The sequence below is a fragment of the Hippocampus zosterae genome, chromosome 6, assembly GCF_025434085.1.
Source record: "Hippocampus zosterae strain Florida chromosome 6, ASM2543408v3, whole genome shotgun sequence".
Taxonomy (NCBI): Eukaryota; Metazoa; Chordata; class Actinopteri; order Syngnathiformes; family Syngnathidae; genus Hippocampus; species Hippocampus zosterae.
In genome coordinates this window covers 1806512-1824798 of record NC_067456.1, presented here as the reverse complement: position 1 = coordinate 1824798, position 18287 = coordinate 1806512, and the positions used below count along the sequence as shown (strand labels likewise).

The window sequence follows — 18287 nt, the reverse complement described above, 5'->3', positions numbered from 1 at the left end:
ATATTGCTGATTTCATGTTTGAACCCGTTTCAACATTTTCCATTTGCGTCTGAACGCATCACACGGGTTAGCCAACCCATTTTACTAGAGCTATTTTCTGATTGGTTGTTCGCCAAAAAAAGGTGAGGTATGATGCCTTTATGACGCTACACTAAGTACCGTGATTACCACCACGTAGTTGAAATACACGAAAATGTGTCAAAATTTAGATTCCCAGAGCTACATTTGCATCAAATTAGACACCACACAACTTTTAAGATTTGTTGAAAAGTACAATTCACGATACTACGTTCGTTTGTGTCGCTACAGTATTCACAAGACTACTAATCAATTAAAATTCACCCTCAATCAACATGGAAAGATATTAAAAGGAAAAACAACAAGACGTGAAAATGACAGCACACTTCAATTTTCTTATTTTAAAACAAAACACACGAACCCGTGACTCGATACGTCCATTTAGTTTCTTAAGTGTGTCGTTTTTTCAATGAGATAGGAACATTTCCCATGGGTACCTGAATGTAGCATCCTTTCCCTGGCTGGACATGAAGCTGTTTAGCAAAAGTGATCGGTCTTGCTTTGCGCTTGTTCAAAACAATGTGAGCATTTAGCACTTCTGCGGAGGAGAAGGAATTATTTTGTATTAACAATCTGCAATATGTTGGATATCTAATCCTGGATTATGATTGTGTCTACCTCACCTCAATTTCGCCCTAACTTTTGACTCGTTAGCTTGAAAATAGCATGCGTGGAAATTGGATTGTCCCACACCGAAATCGCCTTGATGTGCTTAAAACGACTTGACGGTGCATTCACGGACTCGTCGGGAGAGTAGTAGACTCTTGGGTGGTTGTTTGTTTTTATGTGACATTTTCCGTGGGCCATGGCAAGCAATTTGGCGGCCAAACTGGGATGGAACTCTCTGGTAAGGAAACAAAACAGGAGCTTCAACGTCAGGATCTGCACCATGGAGTCGGACATGGAATTCAGCTGCGAGGTTAGTGGGCAAACCCAAAAAGAAACGGAAGGAACATGAACAATTTCTCACAAACCAAAACACAAAAACGCCACAGGTTGATCAACATTCGACACTGTGGTGAAAGTCTCTTGCAGAGACGCTAGATGGCAGCAGAGAGCTGCGAATGCTATAATAATCATCAGAAGAGCAATACTAATGTTAAAACACCCACGGTAAAATATCTGATATATTTTTGTGTTAGTAAAATAAAGCAATGACGACACGCAATGATGTTTTTATTATTAAATTAATATATTTTTTTTTACATCATCTAATTATTCTGCCTATCATGATACGTTGCCGTCAGAGGGAGTCGACTGATTCGTTATTTGGTGTTAAACAATCCTTTTGGCTCCCTTTATGAGCCACCGAGCTGTCTCGTCCAACTGGCAAAAGTATTTGGTCACGCGCCTTTGCGAGTAAGCGTGGAAGCATTTTGCTGCTGTGTGATGCAGACGAAGTGGAAGGGGAAGGAGCTGTTGGAGCTGGTGTGCAGAACGCTGGGGCTGAGGGAGACCTGGTTCTTCGGCCTCAGGTACCACGTCAAGGACACCGTCGCCTGGCTCAAGATGGACAAAAAGGTGAGGTGGCTACGTGGAGCTCCTCAACCCACCTCGAGATAGTTCCTTGTCACAGAGATGCCACCGGGCGGCCGACTTTTAACATTCGCGAGGTCTCTTTGGCGCCGCAGAGGCTCACGGCCATTTTGTGTGTCGTCAGGTGCTGGATCAGGAAGTCCCCACGGAGGAGCCCATCACACTGCACTTCCTGGCTAAGTTCTACCCGGAGAATGTCGAAGAGGAGTTGGTGCAGGACATCACGCAGCATCTCTTCTTCCTGCAGGTTTGCTGAGAATCTTTGTGTGTGTCTAAGGAAGGAATGGAAGACGAAAAGTGGTTTGGAACATTGCTCGTGTTTCCTCTTTGAATCCTTCCACAGGTGAAGAAGAAGATCCTGGAGGAGGAGATCCACTGTCCTCCCGAAGCCTCGGTGCTGTTGGCCTCCTACGCCGTACATGCCAAGGTCAGGATCGCTTTGCAGCCGAGACTTGCTGAGGGCCTCGTTTACTGAGACCGCGTTGACTCCACTTTTGCGAGTACGGCAAAATTGGCAAAAGATGAAAAATTAAATGGCGGCCCGGTAGTTCAGTGGTTAGCACGTGGGCTTCACAGTGCAGAGGTACCGGGTTCGATTCCAGCTCCGGCCTCCCTGTGTGGAGTTTGCATGTCCTCCCCCGGGCCTGCGTGGGTTTTCTCCGGGTGCTCCGGTTTCCTCCCACATTCCAAAAACATGCATGGCAGGCTGATTGAACACTCTAAAATGTCCCTAGGTGTGAGTGTGAGTGCGAATGGTTGTTCGTTTCTGTGTGCCCTGCGATTGGCTGGCAACCGATTCAGGGTGTCCCCCGCCTACTGCCCGAAGACGGCTGGGATCTGCTCCAGCGCCCCCCGCGACCCTAGTGAGGATCAAGCGGCTCGGAAGATGAATGAATGAATGAAAAATGAAATATTTCACAGACTTCAAAATGGCGCTTTTGTAAACGGGGATGTCGGATTGAAGTGAGCTCCCGTGATTTCAACCACACATGGTGAGATGTTGACAATCCCGAGTCCGTCTCGTCGTTTTCAGTCATAGCCCGCTAACTTTGACGAGCTCTGGTATGAGGTCTGGGGGGGGGGGGGAAATCGATGGATCGTAAATTTGCGTCAATCCCCACGCGGGGGGAGACGTTGGGCTTGAGTGAGCCCCCCCGGCTTAAGTTGACAGCGAGAGTCTTTTTGACAGGTGGACAGGGTCCAGAGAGAGACGGACGGGGAGCTCTACCTCGCTAACGACCCTCCACGAGCTTGCCCCCCCGCGCCTCCTTGCCAATTTAACGGCCCGAGAGAAGCTGCAGAAGAAGAAGACGGAGGGAAAAAAAAAAGCACATAAGCTATGTGTGCTTTCCCACAGTGAGAATCCAGCAAAAAAGTCGGCGCTCCACACCCGCGTTAGCTTTAAGCAGCGGCCGGGTTTTCCTCCGTCTCTCATTTCATTTGATGGCCTTGGCCGCCGCTCGTGTTCCCGCCGACTCATCAAAAGGATTTTGATCTTCGTGATACCCTGAAATCTGCTTCCTGTCGAGCACAAAATATATATGAAGTGTATGCACCCCCCCCCCCCCCTCCCGGCGGCCCGGTAGTCCAGTGGTTAGCACGTCGGCTTCACAGTGCAGAGGTCCCGGGTTCGATTCCAGCTCCGGCCTCCCTGTGTGGAGTTTGCATGTTCTCCCCGTTTTTTTTTTGCGTGGGTTTTCTCCGGGTGCTCCGGTTTCCTCCCACATTCCAAAAAAACATGCGTGGCAGGCTGATTGAACACTCTTAGGTGTGAGTGTGAGTGTGAATGGTTGTTCGTCTCTGTGTGCCCTGCGATTGGCTCGCAACCGATTCAGGGTGTCCCCCGCCTACTGCCCGGAGACGACTGGGATGGGCTCCAGCACCCCCCCGTGACCCTAGTGAGGATCAAGCGGTATGGAAGATGAATGAATGAATGTATGCCCCCCCCCCCAGCGCCTCCCATATATGAACAAGAAGTTGGGCAGGGGTGGAGGGGGGGCGGCCTGGAATTGTTTTGGCAGCGCTCAGCATTTTTCGGGTGATGGCTCTTTGCGGCAGAACTCGTCTTTAGTTTCCCACCTGCGTCGTATTTTGCAGCAAATAATCTCGCTCTGGCAACAAAAGATGCTCGATTTCGGTCTTGCTGCTCTCATCCTGCCTCCGCGACTTCTCCTTTTGCTATTTGGTATTCCGAGAGCGCACCGCGCCGCGCCGCAAGTGGATTTTGACAGGGCGCTTTGGAGATAAAGCCGCCCCAAGGGGGGGTGGGGGCAGAGGGAATCGACTCTCTAGCGCAGAGGCCCGGTCGAGCGTGAGTCGGGGCGAGTCGGGAAAGCGAGACCGCCACCTCCGAAGTCAGACGGCGAGCTCGCAAGTGGCCATCGTGAGTCACAAACATTCGGTCGTTTTGTGCGCTTGGGCAAAAGTGTGCAACGCCGCCCGCAAAACGGTCAAGCGGTAACGAGATTCGGTCCTGCAATAATTGGCAGTAGGGAGGGGGGGGGGGTGAATCGTGGGTCGGGGAAGTCAGACAGTCAACCCCCCCCCTGCCCCCCGCCATCTGCAGCAATTACAACAGCCATCCACTCCTTCCAGAACCTTTTGGGCAGGGGGGGGGGCTGACCACGAGGCCGTCATATTCTCAATTTAGCGTCGCCCATCTGTCAAGTGAAAAAAATCTCCCGAGCACTTTTGGGGGCTTCTTCACAATAGACACATCGACCGAATTCGCCCCACAATGGCTGTTTCAAAAGAAAATGGTGGATATTCTCATGGGGGGGGGGGGGGCGGGCTTCTCACGCCTGCCGACGTTTCATGTTCCGCGGTGACTTTCAAAAACTCTCGAGGCGTTGATCTTTTATCGAATTTCTGGAAAGTGTCCTACAATGGCTGCTTAAACCCCCCCCCCCCCCACAAAGGATCACATTTTTTTGCTAATTGTCATTCATTTGCCTTTTTGACCCTCGGGCGATAAGTTGCCTCGGTTATGCAAATCTCCCGCGTTATCTTAAAAAGAGCTCCGGCGCGATTATAAAACGATCGGCTTTTCACAGTCACGTGACCAACTTCCCCAATTTGAGTATGCGGAGGGGATTGCGATCATCCGAGTGGCGTGCGGCAAAAAAGCAATTGAAATCTGGACTACAATATTGTCAAGTGTTGCTGTTTAACCGCATCCCGTTTATTCACCTGACCGCCTAACGACTTCTTTTTCCTCGTTAGACAAAAACAAAAAAAAATTAACTTGTCATTATTTTACAGTACGGCGACTACAACTCGAACGTTCACAAGCCTGGCTTTTTATCTCGGGAGGAGCTGCTGCCTAAAAGGGTGAGTGGCCGGCTAGCATCCGCGTGGCGTTTTACCAACGCAACGCGTAGCTCTGATCAAGGTTTTTGCGGATGCGTTGCAGGTCATCAATTTGTATCAAATGACCGCAGAAATGTGGGAGGAGAGGATCGCCGCGTGCTACGCCGAGCACAGGGGGCGCACGAGGTACGCGTGTTCACACGCGCCGCGGTGAAATCATCCGCGCACTTAGATTTAAGGACGGGTATGAACAATCCGTTTTGAGCAAGTGGAATTTGACCACGCAAACCTGCCATTTTAGAAATCTTAGCCCTTGCTGATCTGATCACATTTGGAGGTAGGCCAGGTCATAAAAAAAATTGACAGATTAATGTTGGGGCGCCTAAATGGGATGTGGTAGTAATCTAAAAACAAGGTTTCAAAAGAAGGGAGAGATCTGATCAATTTTCTTGTGTGGTCGCCCAAATGGTTGTGGCAGGAAGTGAAAAATAACATAACAGGACGTGAGTTCAAAGAAAATCGGGCCACATTGCAGCCTGAACGGGCAGAAATTGAAGACTGCAGTAACAGTTAGAGAGTGGTTGCACGTGTGATTCCGATTGCTTCTCTGGCAGGAGCTGAAAATGAACATCCAAAGCGCAAACTCACATCTGCCTGCCTAAACAGACTGCCGCAGTCATCTGCAAATGAAGTCATAAGACCCGAGGTGTAGAATTGAAAACGGGTTGGTGCTGAGAGCGCCCAGATTGAAAACTTGAAAAAAACCAAAAACAAACAAACGTAACTTCCTTGGCCACCTAAACGGGCTGTGGCTGGAATGTAAACACCAAGTCGCGGGAAGAAGTTGTGCTCAAGATATTTTCCAGAATGCCCGTTTGGAATCGAAATTTAAAAACAAAAACCAATTCGACATGCTTGGCAGCCTAAATGGGCTGCGGCAAGAAGCCAAACAAAATATCAGAAAACACGTTGCGACACGTCTCATTTGCTCGTTTGAAAGCAATTCGGCTCAAACTTGACCCATCAAATTTAACGTGCACGGCCCGCCTCGACGGGCTGCGGCAGAATCTTGCAAGCGATGCAGCGGAGATGTACCTAGATTGTGGTTATCACAGATCACGCTCGAAGAGGTTCCAGCAGTCAGACGAGGGAATTAAGGAGTGAACGAATTCGTTTCTGAAATGAGCTGCGAAAGGGGGGGGCGGCGGCGGCTCGGCCGAATGCTTTTGCTTCGGATGGCCCATCGAGTCCACTCCAGCCATCGTAAATGAGTCGATCGCTGGTGCCCATCCATCAGCTTTTCGGGGGCGCTGGAGGGGAGAGGCTCTCCATTCTCTCCGTTGAACAAAATCATTCGGCGCTTGGAAAGACGCTCACAATAGGGAGATGATTGCCTGCCAGCCCAGCGCAGCACCGCAGGCGGGGTGTGTGTGTGTGTGGGGGGGGGGGGGGGGCACCTTCCGCCGAGGCTTCACCAATAGTCACGTACTGACTATCTGAATCACGTTATTTAAAATCGTTTAAAAAAAAAAAAAAGTGGAACTCTCGGGGCAAAAGTTGTCTTGGAGTCGCCATTTTGGCGCAAAGGTGACGGGGGTGCCGCGGTTTCTCTTGCTGGCAGGGAAGAAGCCGAGATGGAGTATCTGAAGATCGCTCAGGACCTGGACATGTACGGCGTCAATTATTTCTCCATCCGGGTGAGCGTCTCTCTGGTGTTTTGACCCCTCCGGGCTAAAGGACGCGGTGAACGCGTGTGTTACCAAAAAAAAAAAAAAAATCCGGAAGATTTTCAAATGCCCCCAAGGGGGGGGGGTCGTATGGATTGGATGTGTGTGGCGCTATTTGCGGGTTCAAAATGTTTTGATTTGACTCTTTTAGAATAAAAAGGGAACGGATCTTTTGCTGGGCGTGGACGCCCTGGGCCTGCACATCTACGAGCCGGACAACAGGCTGACACCCAAGTGTTCCTTCCCCTGGAACGAGATCCGCAACATCTCGTACAGCGACAAAGAGGTGCCCCCCCCCCTTTTTTACTTGACGCGTACAATCGTCGTGCCAAACGATACGAGTCGACACGCTTGTCACTTGAATCGCACCTTTTTCAAATCAACTTTCAGCAAGGTTTAGTGGGCGCGCAACATCCATGCTAGTTTTGATCGCCCTTTAATGGCGGTTTGCATTGTTTGTTAGCATTAAGCTAGTGGGGGCGGGGGAAACAACCTTTTCCACAAAAAAATATTGTCTCCCCAAAAATTGGTGCATTGAATTTTTAAAATTTCACTGGAAATGTTTCGTGAAACTTTACATTTTTTTCCAATTTTTTTTTCAAATTAATCTATCGATTAATGCTAAGCGCTAGTTGAATTTTAATCGATTAATCATTGCACCTACACTCATCTTACCTTTCTACAACAAATCTTTTCCCCCACAAAATTCACTTTGTTCTTCTTTTTAAAAAAGTGCGACTTTATTCTAAGTCAACATAGCTCTACCCAATTTTTTTCACATTTCTTTCCTTATCAGCACCCGCCATTTTAGCCGTGCCTATTTCCAAACCAGCGGCCTTTCAATGGCCGTTTTTGCACTTTCACGGCAAATTTCGTTTCAAGTACTCGCTGACATTTTGGCAGAAGGTCAAAAGGAATAATCCCCAGCAGCGAGTTTTGCCCTCTCCGTGCGCTTGATTATGAAGTCAATTACGCCAGCGTGTTCTCGGGCTTTTATCGCACCCTTCAATTGAACTCCACGCGGAATAGGAATATATTTACCCTTTGACGTCATGTTTTCCCACAAGCCTAGTTTAAGTGTGGCGTGAGAATTAGGTTGTTTTTATTCGAAGATAAACCTTCATTTGGAAGTTTTTTAGTTTATTTTTTTACAAATAAAATTTGACATATAGAAAATATGACCATTCTCATAAGATACTATTTCGATACTTTTTAGGTTTCAAATGACTTTTGGCGCAAACAAAATTCGATACACTATTTGAGCTACAAAAAAATAAAATTAAATTAAATTAAGACTTCATCTTCACTTGATTCTTACTTTAGATCTCACTTTTTACCAGAAGCAGCTGTGGCTTTTTATCTTTCACAATTTTCACTTAAATGTGTAAGATTATGACTTTGTTTTTCGTTTTTTTAAAGCATGATTAGATTCTTTTTTGTGTGCAAAATTTTGACTTTTTGTGAAAAGATTTAAAATATTTTTTAACTTTGTTTTGGAGTAAATTTGACTTCAATGACCAAAGTGTAGCCTATATGAGCTTTTATTTAGGTTTACATTTTGTTTTTTTTAAAATCTAAATGTGTGACATTATTGCGGTCCCATAATTGAGTCAACTCTGATTTTGCTTGAAAGTTTACCATCAAACCCCTGGACAAGAAAGCCAAAGTCTTCAAATTCAACTCGCCACGGTTGAGAGTCAACAAATTGGTGAGTTGCCATCGACACGACTGATCAAGTAACTCAAGTACCGGTACTTTGTTTCTCGGCTTTAGTCTTAAGTCTTCGTTTTTCCGATGACAAACGACGAGCTTCCATTAAATTAAAATACAGTTTCCGTTAGTTTTGGTGAACTGCGGGAAGCTTGATTATGACGTTGGCCCACAGATCCTGCAGCTGTGCGTGGGCAGCCACGACTTGTTCATGCGCAGACGACGTGTGGACTCCCTGGAGGTGCAGCAGATGAAGGCCCAGGCCAGGGAGGAGAGAGCCCGCAGGCAGGTACGCGAAACCATGCGCTCAAGCCCCCCCCCCCCCCCCCCCGCTTGCGCTTGCGGTTTCATGTGCCGTTCCTGTATGGCGTTTTTCATTCCGTGTTAGCATTAGGCTAGCAGACTTTTGTTCGGCCCAATTATACGTTTTTTTTTTCTCAATGGATCGTATTCATCCATGGTGTTTTTGTGTTAAAATTAGCATTAAGCTAGCAGACTATTTAGATAATTCATGTGATTTTATTTTACGTTGTGGTGTTTAGATATACAGTGGAACCCCCCCCCCCCCATTTGCACTCGCACTTTCATGTGCCGTTCCTGTATGCCGTTTTTCATTCCGTGTTAGCATTAGGCTAGCAGACTTTTGTTCGGCCCAATTATACGTTTTTTTTTTTTCTCAATGGATCGTATTCATCCATGGCGTTTTTGTGTTAAAATTAGCATTAAGCTAGCAGGCTATTTAGATAATTCATGTGATTTTATTTTACGTTGTGGTGTTTAGATATACAGTGGAACCCCCCCCCCCCCCCCCCCCCCCGCCCACATTTGCGCTCGCGCTTTCATGTGCCGTTCCTGTATGGCGTTTTTCATTCCGTGTTAGCATTAGGCTAGCAGACTTTTGTTCGGCCCAATTATGTTTTTTTTTCTCAATGGATAGTATTCATCCATGGCGTTTTTGTGTTAAAATTAGCATTAAGCTAGCAGACTATTTAGATAATTCATGTGATTTTATTTTACGTTGTGGTGTTTAGATATACAGTGGAACCCCCCCCCCCCCCATTTGCACTCGCACTTTCATGTGCCGTTCCTGTATGCCGTTTTTCATTCCGTGTTAGCATTAGGCTAGCAGACTTTTGTTCGGCCCAATTATACGTTTTTTTTTTTTCTCAATGGATCGTATTCATCCATGGCGTTTTTGTGTTAAAATTAGCATTAAGCTAGCAGGCTATTTAGATAATTCATGTGATTTTATTTTACGTTGTGGTGTTTAGATATACAGTGGAACCCCCCCCCCCCCCCCCGCCCACATTTGCGCTCGCGCTTTCATGTGCCGTTCCTGTATGGCGTTTTTCATTCCGTGTTAGCATTAGGCTAGCAGACTTTTGTTCGGCCCAATTATGTTTTTTTTTCTCAATGGATAGTATTCATCCATGGCGTTTTTGTGTTAAAATTAGCATTAAGCTAGCAGACTATTTAGATAATTCATGTGATTTTATTTTACGTTGTGGTGTTTAGATATACAGTGGAACCCCCCCCCCCCCCATTTGCACTCGCACTTTCATGTGCCGTTCCTGTATGCCGTTTTTCATTCCGTGTTAGCATTAGGCTAGCAGACTTTTGTTCGGCCCAATTATACGTTTTTTTTTTTTCTCAATGGATCGTATTCATCCATGGCGTTTTTGTGTTAAAATTAGCATTAAGCTAGCAGGCTATTTAGATAATTCATGTGATTTTATTTTACGTTGTGGTGTTTAGATATACAGTGGAACCCCCCCCCCCCCCCCCCCCGCCCACATTTGCGCTCGCGCTTTCATGTGCCGGTATGGCGTTTTTCATTCCGTGTTAGCATTAGGCTAGCAGACTTTTGTTCGGCCCAATTATGTTTTTTTTTCTCAATGGATAGTATTCATCCATGGCGTTTTTGTGTTAAAATTAGCATTAAGCTAGCAGACTATTTAGATCATTCATGTGATTTTATTTTACGTTGTGGTGTTTAGATATACAGTGGACCCCCCCCCCCCCCCCCCCACCTGTCCGTTTGTAACTATCATAACATCAGTGCTAATATTTTGTATTCTATGTTAGCATTAAGCTAACAGAGTTGCAATAGACAAAATGATGTGAGCACTTTGTTTTTTTAAACATACATTGTGGCCTTTTTGCGTTAGTTAGCATTAAGCTTTGGTCTCATTGTGGCTTGGACTCCGCCCACCCGCGCTGTCCAGGTGGAGAGACAGCTGTTGAACCAGGAGAAGCAGAGACGCGAGGAAGCGGAACGCATGCGAGACGAGCTGGAGCGACGGCTCCTTCGGCTGCAAGACGAAGCGCGAATGGCCAACGAGGCCCTGGTGGGTTGCAAACAACCGTCTGGCCCTCGGCATCGTCCAAGCACAATCCGCCCGTATTTATCCATCTCAGGGGGCGGCCGTTTTGCCACTCGCTTTCAACTGAAAACGACATGACAGTTGCTCAGGGCTCAGGGAATGACCAAATCACGAGCAACTGTGATGTCATTTTGAGATGGATTTTCATTGATATTCCACATAGGCAACATGAATCAGAATCCCGTATTTGCAATCCCTCCGCAGTTGCGCTCGGAGCAGACGGCGGATCTCCTGGCCGAGAAGGCCCAGATCGCCGAGGAGGAGGCCAAGCTGCTGGCCCAGAAGGCGGCCGAGGCGGAGGCGGAAATGAAGCGCATCAAGGCCACAGCCATGCGGGGTCACGAGGAGAGGAGGCTCATGGAACACAAAATGCTGGAGGCCGACAGGATGGCCCTCAAGATGGCAGACCAGTCCCAACGCAGGTGACAGCTGCCTTTGCGTATAATTGCAAATCCGCTTGAACGGGAATCCCATTTGATGACAATGCTACGTAGCATGCTAATATCGTGATTCATTGTTTCCAAAGCCACATTCGCTCATCGGTTTATCTTTTTAGTTGAAAAGAACTTAGCTTGACTTCAAACGATTTCCCCCCCCCCCGGGCCAACGGCAGAACACGGGATGTTTTTCAACTTCGGTCCCATTTGAAATCCATCTACGTTGGTCCAAAGCTCATCCTAGCTAGCGCTAAACTAGTTCATCTCTCAGATCTGGCGTCCAAGTTTGTAAATGCCAGCTAGCATGGCGTTAGTCGGGCAACAGCGAGCCGCTAGTTGCTAGGACAGCATTAGCCGTTAGCCATAGCCGTCAAATAGCGAGGCATAATTCTGCTTTCGCCCTTTGTTTTCAACGACCACTTCGCTGGTCGTTTCGAGGCACCACCCAATTGCGCGGGCGGGCGCGCACACGACATTATACACACCAATAATGTGCTAATATACATGCTAACAATCTAATTTTCAGTCTGTGCGCCCGCTTACGCGCACCATTGAAAAGAACAAAAAGGCACATATTCTTTATTTGAGCTTATCGCCTCACTCGATTATTTTATTCTGCCGCTCGCCGCCGCGGGTCAGCGGCGGCGGCCTTTAATTTACGCCGGCTAATCGTACGAATCGTCGACGTGACTCTCTCTCATCACATCATCCGTGTTGCCTCACCAAGCTCCGCCAAGGCTGGAAATGACTTTTCATCTTTGGTTTTCGACACACGCACTCGCTCGCACATACGCTCTCATTACAATTCCATTCTCACTGTGGGGAATACCTGCTTCAAGTGTTGACGACGCGTTCCGAAGCTCGCTCGTAACCCTTCTGTTATTTGCCAGGGCCAAGGAGGCAGAGCAGCTGAAGCAGGACCTGCTGGAAGCCAGGCAGTCCGAGCACAGGGCCAAGCACAAACTCCTGGAGATCACCAGCAGGGTGTACATGGTAATGCGCTAACGATGGAGAAAGCCGAGTCGCTAACGTGGCGCTTTTCACTCAGTGGAATCCCCAAGAAAACTTTGTTCAAGAGCAGCTGGTCAATACCACGATAGAAATCTTGAATGTTGTCACACAACTAAATCAACAAATTGAATACACACAACAAAACGGTCTAGTTTTTGTTCACAAGTGACCCGAGCAGTCACCGGCTAGCTATAGATGCTAATGTAAGCGTTTACCTGACAATAATCTTTACTTTTATCACAAACAGTTGGTCAGTATCGGTTAGGAAGTTGAGTGGCTAGTTAAAATGGTCACACGACGCATTAAACCTCTGCTGTAGTTTCGGTTCACACATCAAGTACACCATTTTTATTCACAAGTAACTTAGCCAGTCGAAGGCTAGCTGTGGAAGCTAATGTAGCACTCTTATGTTTTAGTAAATGACTCCCTTGCTCACATACACTTGGCCAATAACCGGGGTCGTTATAGTTTTGGGTTTTTCAGTATAGTTTTTATTTTGTATGGACTTTTGTCAATTTTAATTTGTTTTTAATTTTGTTAAAATGCAAACGCATGGCACACACGTACGCCATGATGAGCAATAAAGCTGGAATCCAACAATTAAGAGTTTCGTAAACCTAAGATGTCGTTTCAGTTAGTTTTTTGTTTTTAAAAGCATTTTTGTTTCTATTTGATAAAAGTAGATATAAGTTTGTTTGTTTTTTTAACTTTATTTTGGTTGTGGGCGGCCCGGTAGTCCAGTGGTTAGCACGTCGGCTTCACAGTGCAGAGGTACCGGGTTCGATTCCAGCTCCGGCCTCCCTGTGTGGAGTTTGCATGTTCTCCCCGGGCCTGCGTGGGTTTTCTCCGGGTGCTCCGGTTTCCTCCCACATTCCAAAAATATGCATGGCAGGCTGATTGAACACTCTAAATTGTCCCGAGGTGTGAGTGTGAGTGCGAATGGTTGTTCGTCTCTGTGTGCCCTGCGATTGGCTGGCAACCAATTCAGGGTGTCCCCCGCCTACTGCCCGAAGACAGCTGGGATAGGCTCCAGCACCCCCCGCGACCCTAGTGAGGATCAAGCGGTACAGAAGATGAATGAATGAATGAATATTTTGGTTGTCGTTAACCATAATGACTTTAGGATTAGCCAATGTTTTTCCAACGTGTGTATGGGAATAGGCCGTGCCACGTTCAAGTATTTGCGCCCCTGCTGGTTAAAATGATCACTCAACTCAATAAAACTGTCAGGTCGTTCAAATTCACCCGCATAACATGGAATCTTTTGTTCACAAGTGACAGTCGGCGCCGAGGTGTCAAAGCTAACGTAGTCGTCAACCTAATGGACTGAAATGCACGTAACCCGTCATGGAAGAGAAATAAAAGTCCTTTGCTCCCCCTTGACACATACACACACACACGCGCTTTCCGCATGCAGTCAAATGCGTGTGACAGGGCCCGAACACATGCACTATTGGCTCTCAAATTGCCTTCTCATGCTCTGCCAAGATGCGTTCACGTCGCCTGCGCGCCGCTTTGCATTGACAAGTGCAGGATTTCCATTTAGATTGTCTATTAGGAGCAGACTCGGCTTGGCTGCGCGCACGCGCTTCAATTCTCGTCTTCCTCCACTGTGCTGCCAGCGTGTTTTCAGTTTGCTTTCGGATCCTGGTGGGGTTTTGTGTTTGGGTTTTTTTTTATTTTATTTTTTCTGATTCGTCCTCCTCCTGCGCCAGTACCCCACGCCGCCGATGGACTGCATGCTTCCCGAGCTGAGCTTCAGCAAGGAGAACGTGAGCTTTGACTTTAAAGACACGGACATGAAACGACTCTCCCTGGAGATCGAGAAAGAGAAGTGAGTCGCCGATGACATTGGCGAATAACCTTGATGGGCGCCGCTTGCTTCATCTCGCAATCCTTTTTTTGCTCTTCTACGTCTCCCATTCATAATTTTGCTGCTGTAAATTGGGAATTTCTCCGATTGTTTGACAAATAAAGGTTTTCTTTTTGGCCCTGGCCAACCCATCCTCTCCCCTGTGCTAGGGTGGAGTACATGGAGAAGAGCAAACACCTCCAGGAGCAGCTGAATGAGCTGAAGACGGAGATCGAGAGCCTGAAGTTGAAGGAGCGCCAGACCCCGCTGGACGTGGTCCACGACCACAACGCCGAGCGGGGAACTAGCAAGCACAGCAACCTAAAGAAGGTAGCCTCACGCTAATGCTAAAGCGACACCTCGAGAGCTTTTCAACTGCTAGTGCGTGTTCGACTCCGCTAATCTGATTAATCCGATGACACCTGCCGGCGCCCTGTTTTTTTTTTAGCCTTTTGACAACAAGGCGCACACGTAGCGGTGCGTTAGGCGCTATTTTGACCATCAGACTGTGTCCCGTCTCGACCCCTGCCAAGGTTTTGCTATCAAGAACCTACTCTGCCGATGCTCTAATCACACCTCGACAGTGGCCACTGGAATAATGTCGCGTAAAACATTTCGAACGCGATTATGAACGGTTGGCTGCTAGCTTTTTTTGTCTTAGCCATCAGAGCTAGCAAACCTCAATACCTCATGCCGCCAGTTTAACGTTTCGTTACATCGATTTTACATGATACAACTGCTTTTCTCCAAAAGTTTTTCCTTCTGCGCACCCACTTTAACACACCGACAGAATTGCCGCACCCCAACCGTTGGCAGAAAAGACAAACAAAACACATGCCCCCGTTTAGCATAGAGCTTCACTGATTTGTCGCGGAGCAGCCGTCATCAATTTTTTTAAAGAAGCGCACCCCCTCAAGCGCCCTGGCTAACTAGCAAGCACAGCAACATAAAGAAGGTATGCTCACGCTAATGCTAAAGCGACACCTCGAGAGCTTTTCAACTGCTAGTGCGTGTTCGACTCCGCTAATCTGATTAATTCGATTACACCTGCCGGCGCCATGTTTTTTTAGCCTTTTGACAACAAGGCGCACACGTAGCGGTGCGTTACGCGCTATTTTGACCATCAGACTCTCGACCTCTGCCAAGGTTTTGCTATCAAGAACCTACTCTGCCGATGCTCTAATCACACCTCGACAGTGGCCACTGGAATATTGTCGCGTAAAATGTTTCGAACGCGATTATGAACGGTTGGCTGCTAGCTAGTTATTAGCGGGCACAAGATGCTAACACAGCGGACTACACATTTGCTCACTCTCTTATTGTCGAAGAACACAAATGGGAGAAGTCGACGGCACATCAAAAACAAGGCAGGTTGCCAGTTGAACGCTCCACCTTTTGTTTTCATGCGTGGATGTTTCTAACGTCATCACACCCAGCCAGTCGTTGCCGCTAAAAGTGAAGAATCGTACGTAGCAAAGTCCAAAAAAGTGATTCATCAAATACAAAAGAAAAAAAAAAGTCTCTTCTCGTTCCAAATTGTGATATACTTTTTTTTTTTTGGTCTTCCTTTATTTTTCCGCTTTGATTATCCAATTTCATTTACCTCAATTATTTAAAAAAAACTCTGCATCCACGCTTATTAGCGGAAGCTCGAGTTGATTTAATTCAGTCGCGGGCAAGCGGCAAGCATTCATCTTGCTCTCTAGGAAAACGGCCGGTGTTTGAACAAGAGTTTCATGTCCGGAAGATGAGGACGAGCTCAAGTGGAACAAAGCACAGAGCCCGCAGGCAGGAAGGCATTCGGGATGAGTAATGAAGGCCTCTGCCGATGCCCAACACCCCCATTCAGGACCGTCGGAAGGCACGGCTGTCAAAATTGATGTCAAATGAAACATTTTTACTGATGAATTGTTTGAAATAATTCTTATGAATGGCTCGATATGTTTGAAAACAACAAAAAAAATTTTGAAAAATGATTCACGATCAATTGGCAGAAAATAATACCAAGGTTTGATTCATTCATTCGAAGTAAGTGTGCCGAAATAATCTGCTCAAAATGCAGTTTAGAAGTTGCTGGAGGTCATTGACACCATTTCTATTATTTTGGGGTCCATTTCTGGCCAACCTTTTCACGCGCGATAACGTTGCGAGGAACCACTGACTGATGGCCACGCCGTGGTTTGGCGCCCCCTTGTGATTTCCTCCGCAGTTGACACTACAGAGCACCAAGTCCCGAGTTGCCTTTTTTGAGGAACTCTAAGCAAGTCTTCTCCAGTCCCATCTACACCAAACATGGACAACCCAGACCACTACTGCGGCATCTTCGGGGGCCTTTTTCAGGAAATTGTTTTCTCCAAAAACTTTTGCCGCGTTCAATCATGGCTGCTTGCCTGCATCTGGCTAAGTCAATCATTTTTTTAGGACAACGAACTAACTACCGTCATTTCTCCAGAATAGCACACACTCAAATATTATATGCACACTGAAAATCTACAGTGTAAAACCAATGTCAATTCTTCCAAATATGCTCAAACGCACGTTTTCCCTTTTTCAAATAAACTCCCAGGTCTCTAGCACGTGTGACTGATGTGTTTATTTTCCTGCGTTTGGGCTCCCTGGGGGCCGACGACCCCCGCAGCCGCCACACCCCCCCACAGGCAAGGATGCAGTGACGTCAAAGCCACTGTGGGGGCGTGGGAGTGGGGGCTAGGGGGGGGGGGGGCACCAGCAAAAGTGACAAATTGCTGGGAGAGAAAAGAGCCAGTCGTCTCGGGGATCGCGCTTGACGTCACGCGAAATCTCACAGCAAGGTTCAAATGCCACGACCGGCGCACGTCCCGGAGCAGTTCGGAAAGCAAACCGATGGAAAAGCGAAACGCCGCAGTCACATGCGATCATTAATTAATTAATTGCTTGCTCGGGATTGTGCGAGCTGTTTAATTAGTTGGCTGTTCTCTAGTTGGGTGGCCCGGTAGTCCAGTGGTTAGCACGTCGGCTTCACAGTGCAGAGGTACCGGGTTCGATTCCAGCTCCGGCCTCCCTGTGTGGAGTTTGCAGTGGGCCTGCGTGGGTTTTCTCCGGGTGCTCCGGTTTCCTCCCACATTCCAAAAATATGCATGGCAGGCTGATTGGACGCTCTAAATTGTCCCTAGGTGTGAGTGTGAGTGCGAATGGTTGTTCGTTTCTGTGTGCCCTGCGATTGGCTGGCAACCGATTCAGGGTGTCCCCCGCCTACTGCCCGGAGACGGCTGGGATAGGCTCCAGCAACCCCCGCGACCCTAGTGAGGATCAAGCGGTTTGGAAGATGAATGAATGAATGAATGTTCTCTCGTTAGTTCGATGATTACTTGCTAGTGAGCTAGCGAACAGCTAGCTAGTCAGACCGTCAGTGAGTTACTTGACGTTTTGGGTTAATTACTTGGGTGCTTGGTTAGTTATTTGAATAGTTGTTGGTTGTTTCTGTTCGTTAATTCGTCACACACTTCTTTCCTTCCTTTCCTTCTTCCTTTCGTCCTTCGCACCTTTGTGGACGTAGAGAAGCACCGTACGTCGCCCTCCCTTGGGAATCGTTGCTGTGCTTGCTAGGCTCTAATTTTGTTTAGAATCCCTCTTTCTTTATGTAGTGCCCCTCCCCCTCTATACACACGCACAGAGTACTATCATCAGCGTCTTGTGACCAAATTGTCTTTTTTCAACCCCCCCGGGCGCTGAGAGGCAATGATTCCTGCCAGTCATCCGTTGATGGGGAAGTGTGGGTGATTGCGCAGCAATTGTTGCCCGCAGTTCGCGAGCATGCAAATGAGTTTATTTTCAGACATAGTGGATCTGGCTCGCTAACGCTCCCTGATGAACACCACAGCACTTCTCGGGAACAGAGACGGCTCGGGACAGAGCACTATTCCGAGACGCAGTGGGTTCTCTTTGTAGATTCGTTTGCGTTTTTAACCTGTGCAACCCTTAGAAGGATTTTTGCCATTATGTGGGTGAATCGTTGCTTCCGAACTTAGTGAGTCGGTTTGGCGGCTACTTGATGGCTGAGGTGGTTAACACCAGCAAAAAAAAAAAACTGTAGCATCTAATTATCTCATTTCTTACCTGGAATGAATAATACGATCAATTACGCTATCGATCATTTTGTCGAGTTAGTTTTATTGTTCCATTAGCTGGTTATGTGGTGGGCTGGGGGGCTTATTGGTTTGTGACTTAATTTGTAATACACACATTCATTCATTCACCGATTTGC

General features: G+C 47.3%; 1 protein-coding gene across 2 annotated transcripts; it reads left to right on the top strand.

The window, feature by feature from the left end:
• The first annotated feature begins 482 nt into the window (after positions 1-482).
• Positions 483-16617, top strand: nf2a (NF2, moesin-ezrin-radixin like (MERLIN) tumor suppressor a). 2 transcript variants are annotated; one of them, XM_052068950.1, is made up of 16 exons: positions 484-997; positions 1474-1599; positions 1739-1861; positions 1958-2041; positions 4876-4944; positions 5027-5109; positions 6545-6620; positions 6802-6936; positions 8284-8358; positions 8536-8649; positions 10586-10708; positions 10949-11166; positions 12072-12174; positions 13908-14026; positions 14215-14374; positions 16254-16617. In XM_052068950.1, the coding sequence occupies exons 1-16, from the start codon at positions 884-886 to the stop codon at positions 16302-16304; spliced, it is 1773 nt and encodes a 590-aa protein (XP_051924910.1). In that variant the 5' UTR covers positions 484-883; the 3' UTR covers positions 16305-16617. The 2 variants fall into 2 exon arrangements, 1 of the variants encoding a protein (XP_051924910.1); XR_007962851.1 differs by lacking the exon at positions 13908-14026 and having other exon boundaries at positions 483-997.
• Positions 16618-18287: the final 1670 nt, after the last annotated feature.

Excerpts from the sequence above, each read along its gene's own strand:
- nf2a (XM_052068950.1), top strand. The coding sequence starts at position 884 with ATGGCAAGCAATTTGGCGGCCAAACTGGGATGGAACTCTCTGGTAAGG. Across the intron at positions 2,042-4,875 it reads CCTACGCCGTACATGCCAAG|TACGGCGACTACAACTCGAA; the intron begins GTCAGGATCGCT and ends ATTATTTTACAG. Across the intron at positions 6,937-8,283 it reads TCTCGTACAGCGACAAAGAG|TTTACCATCAAACCCCTGGA; the intron begins GTGCCCCCCCCC and ends TTTGCTTGAAAG.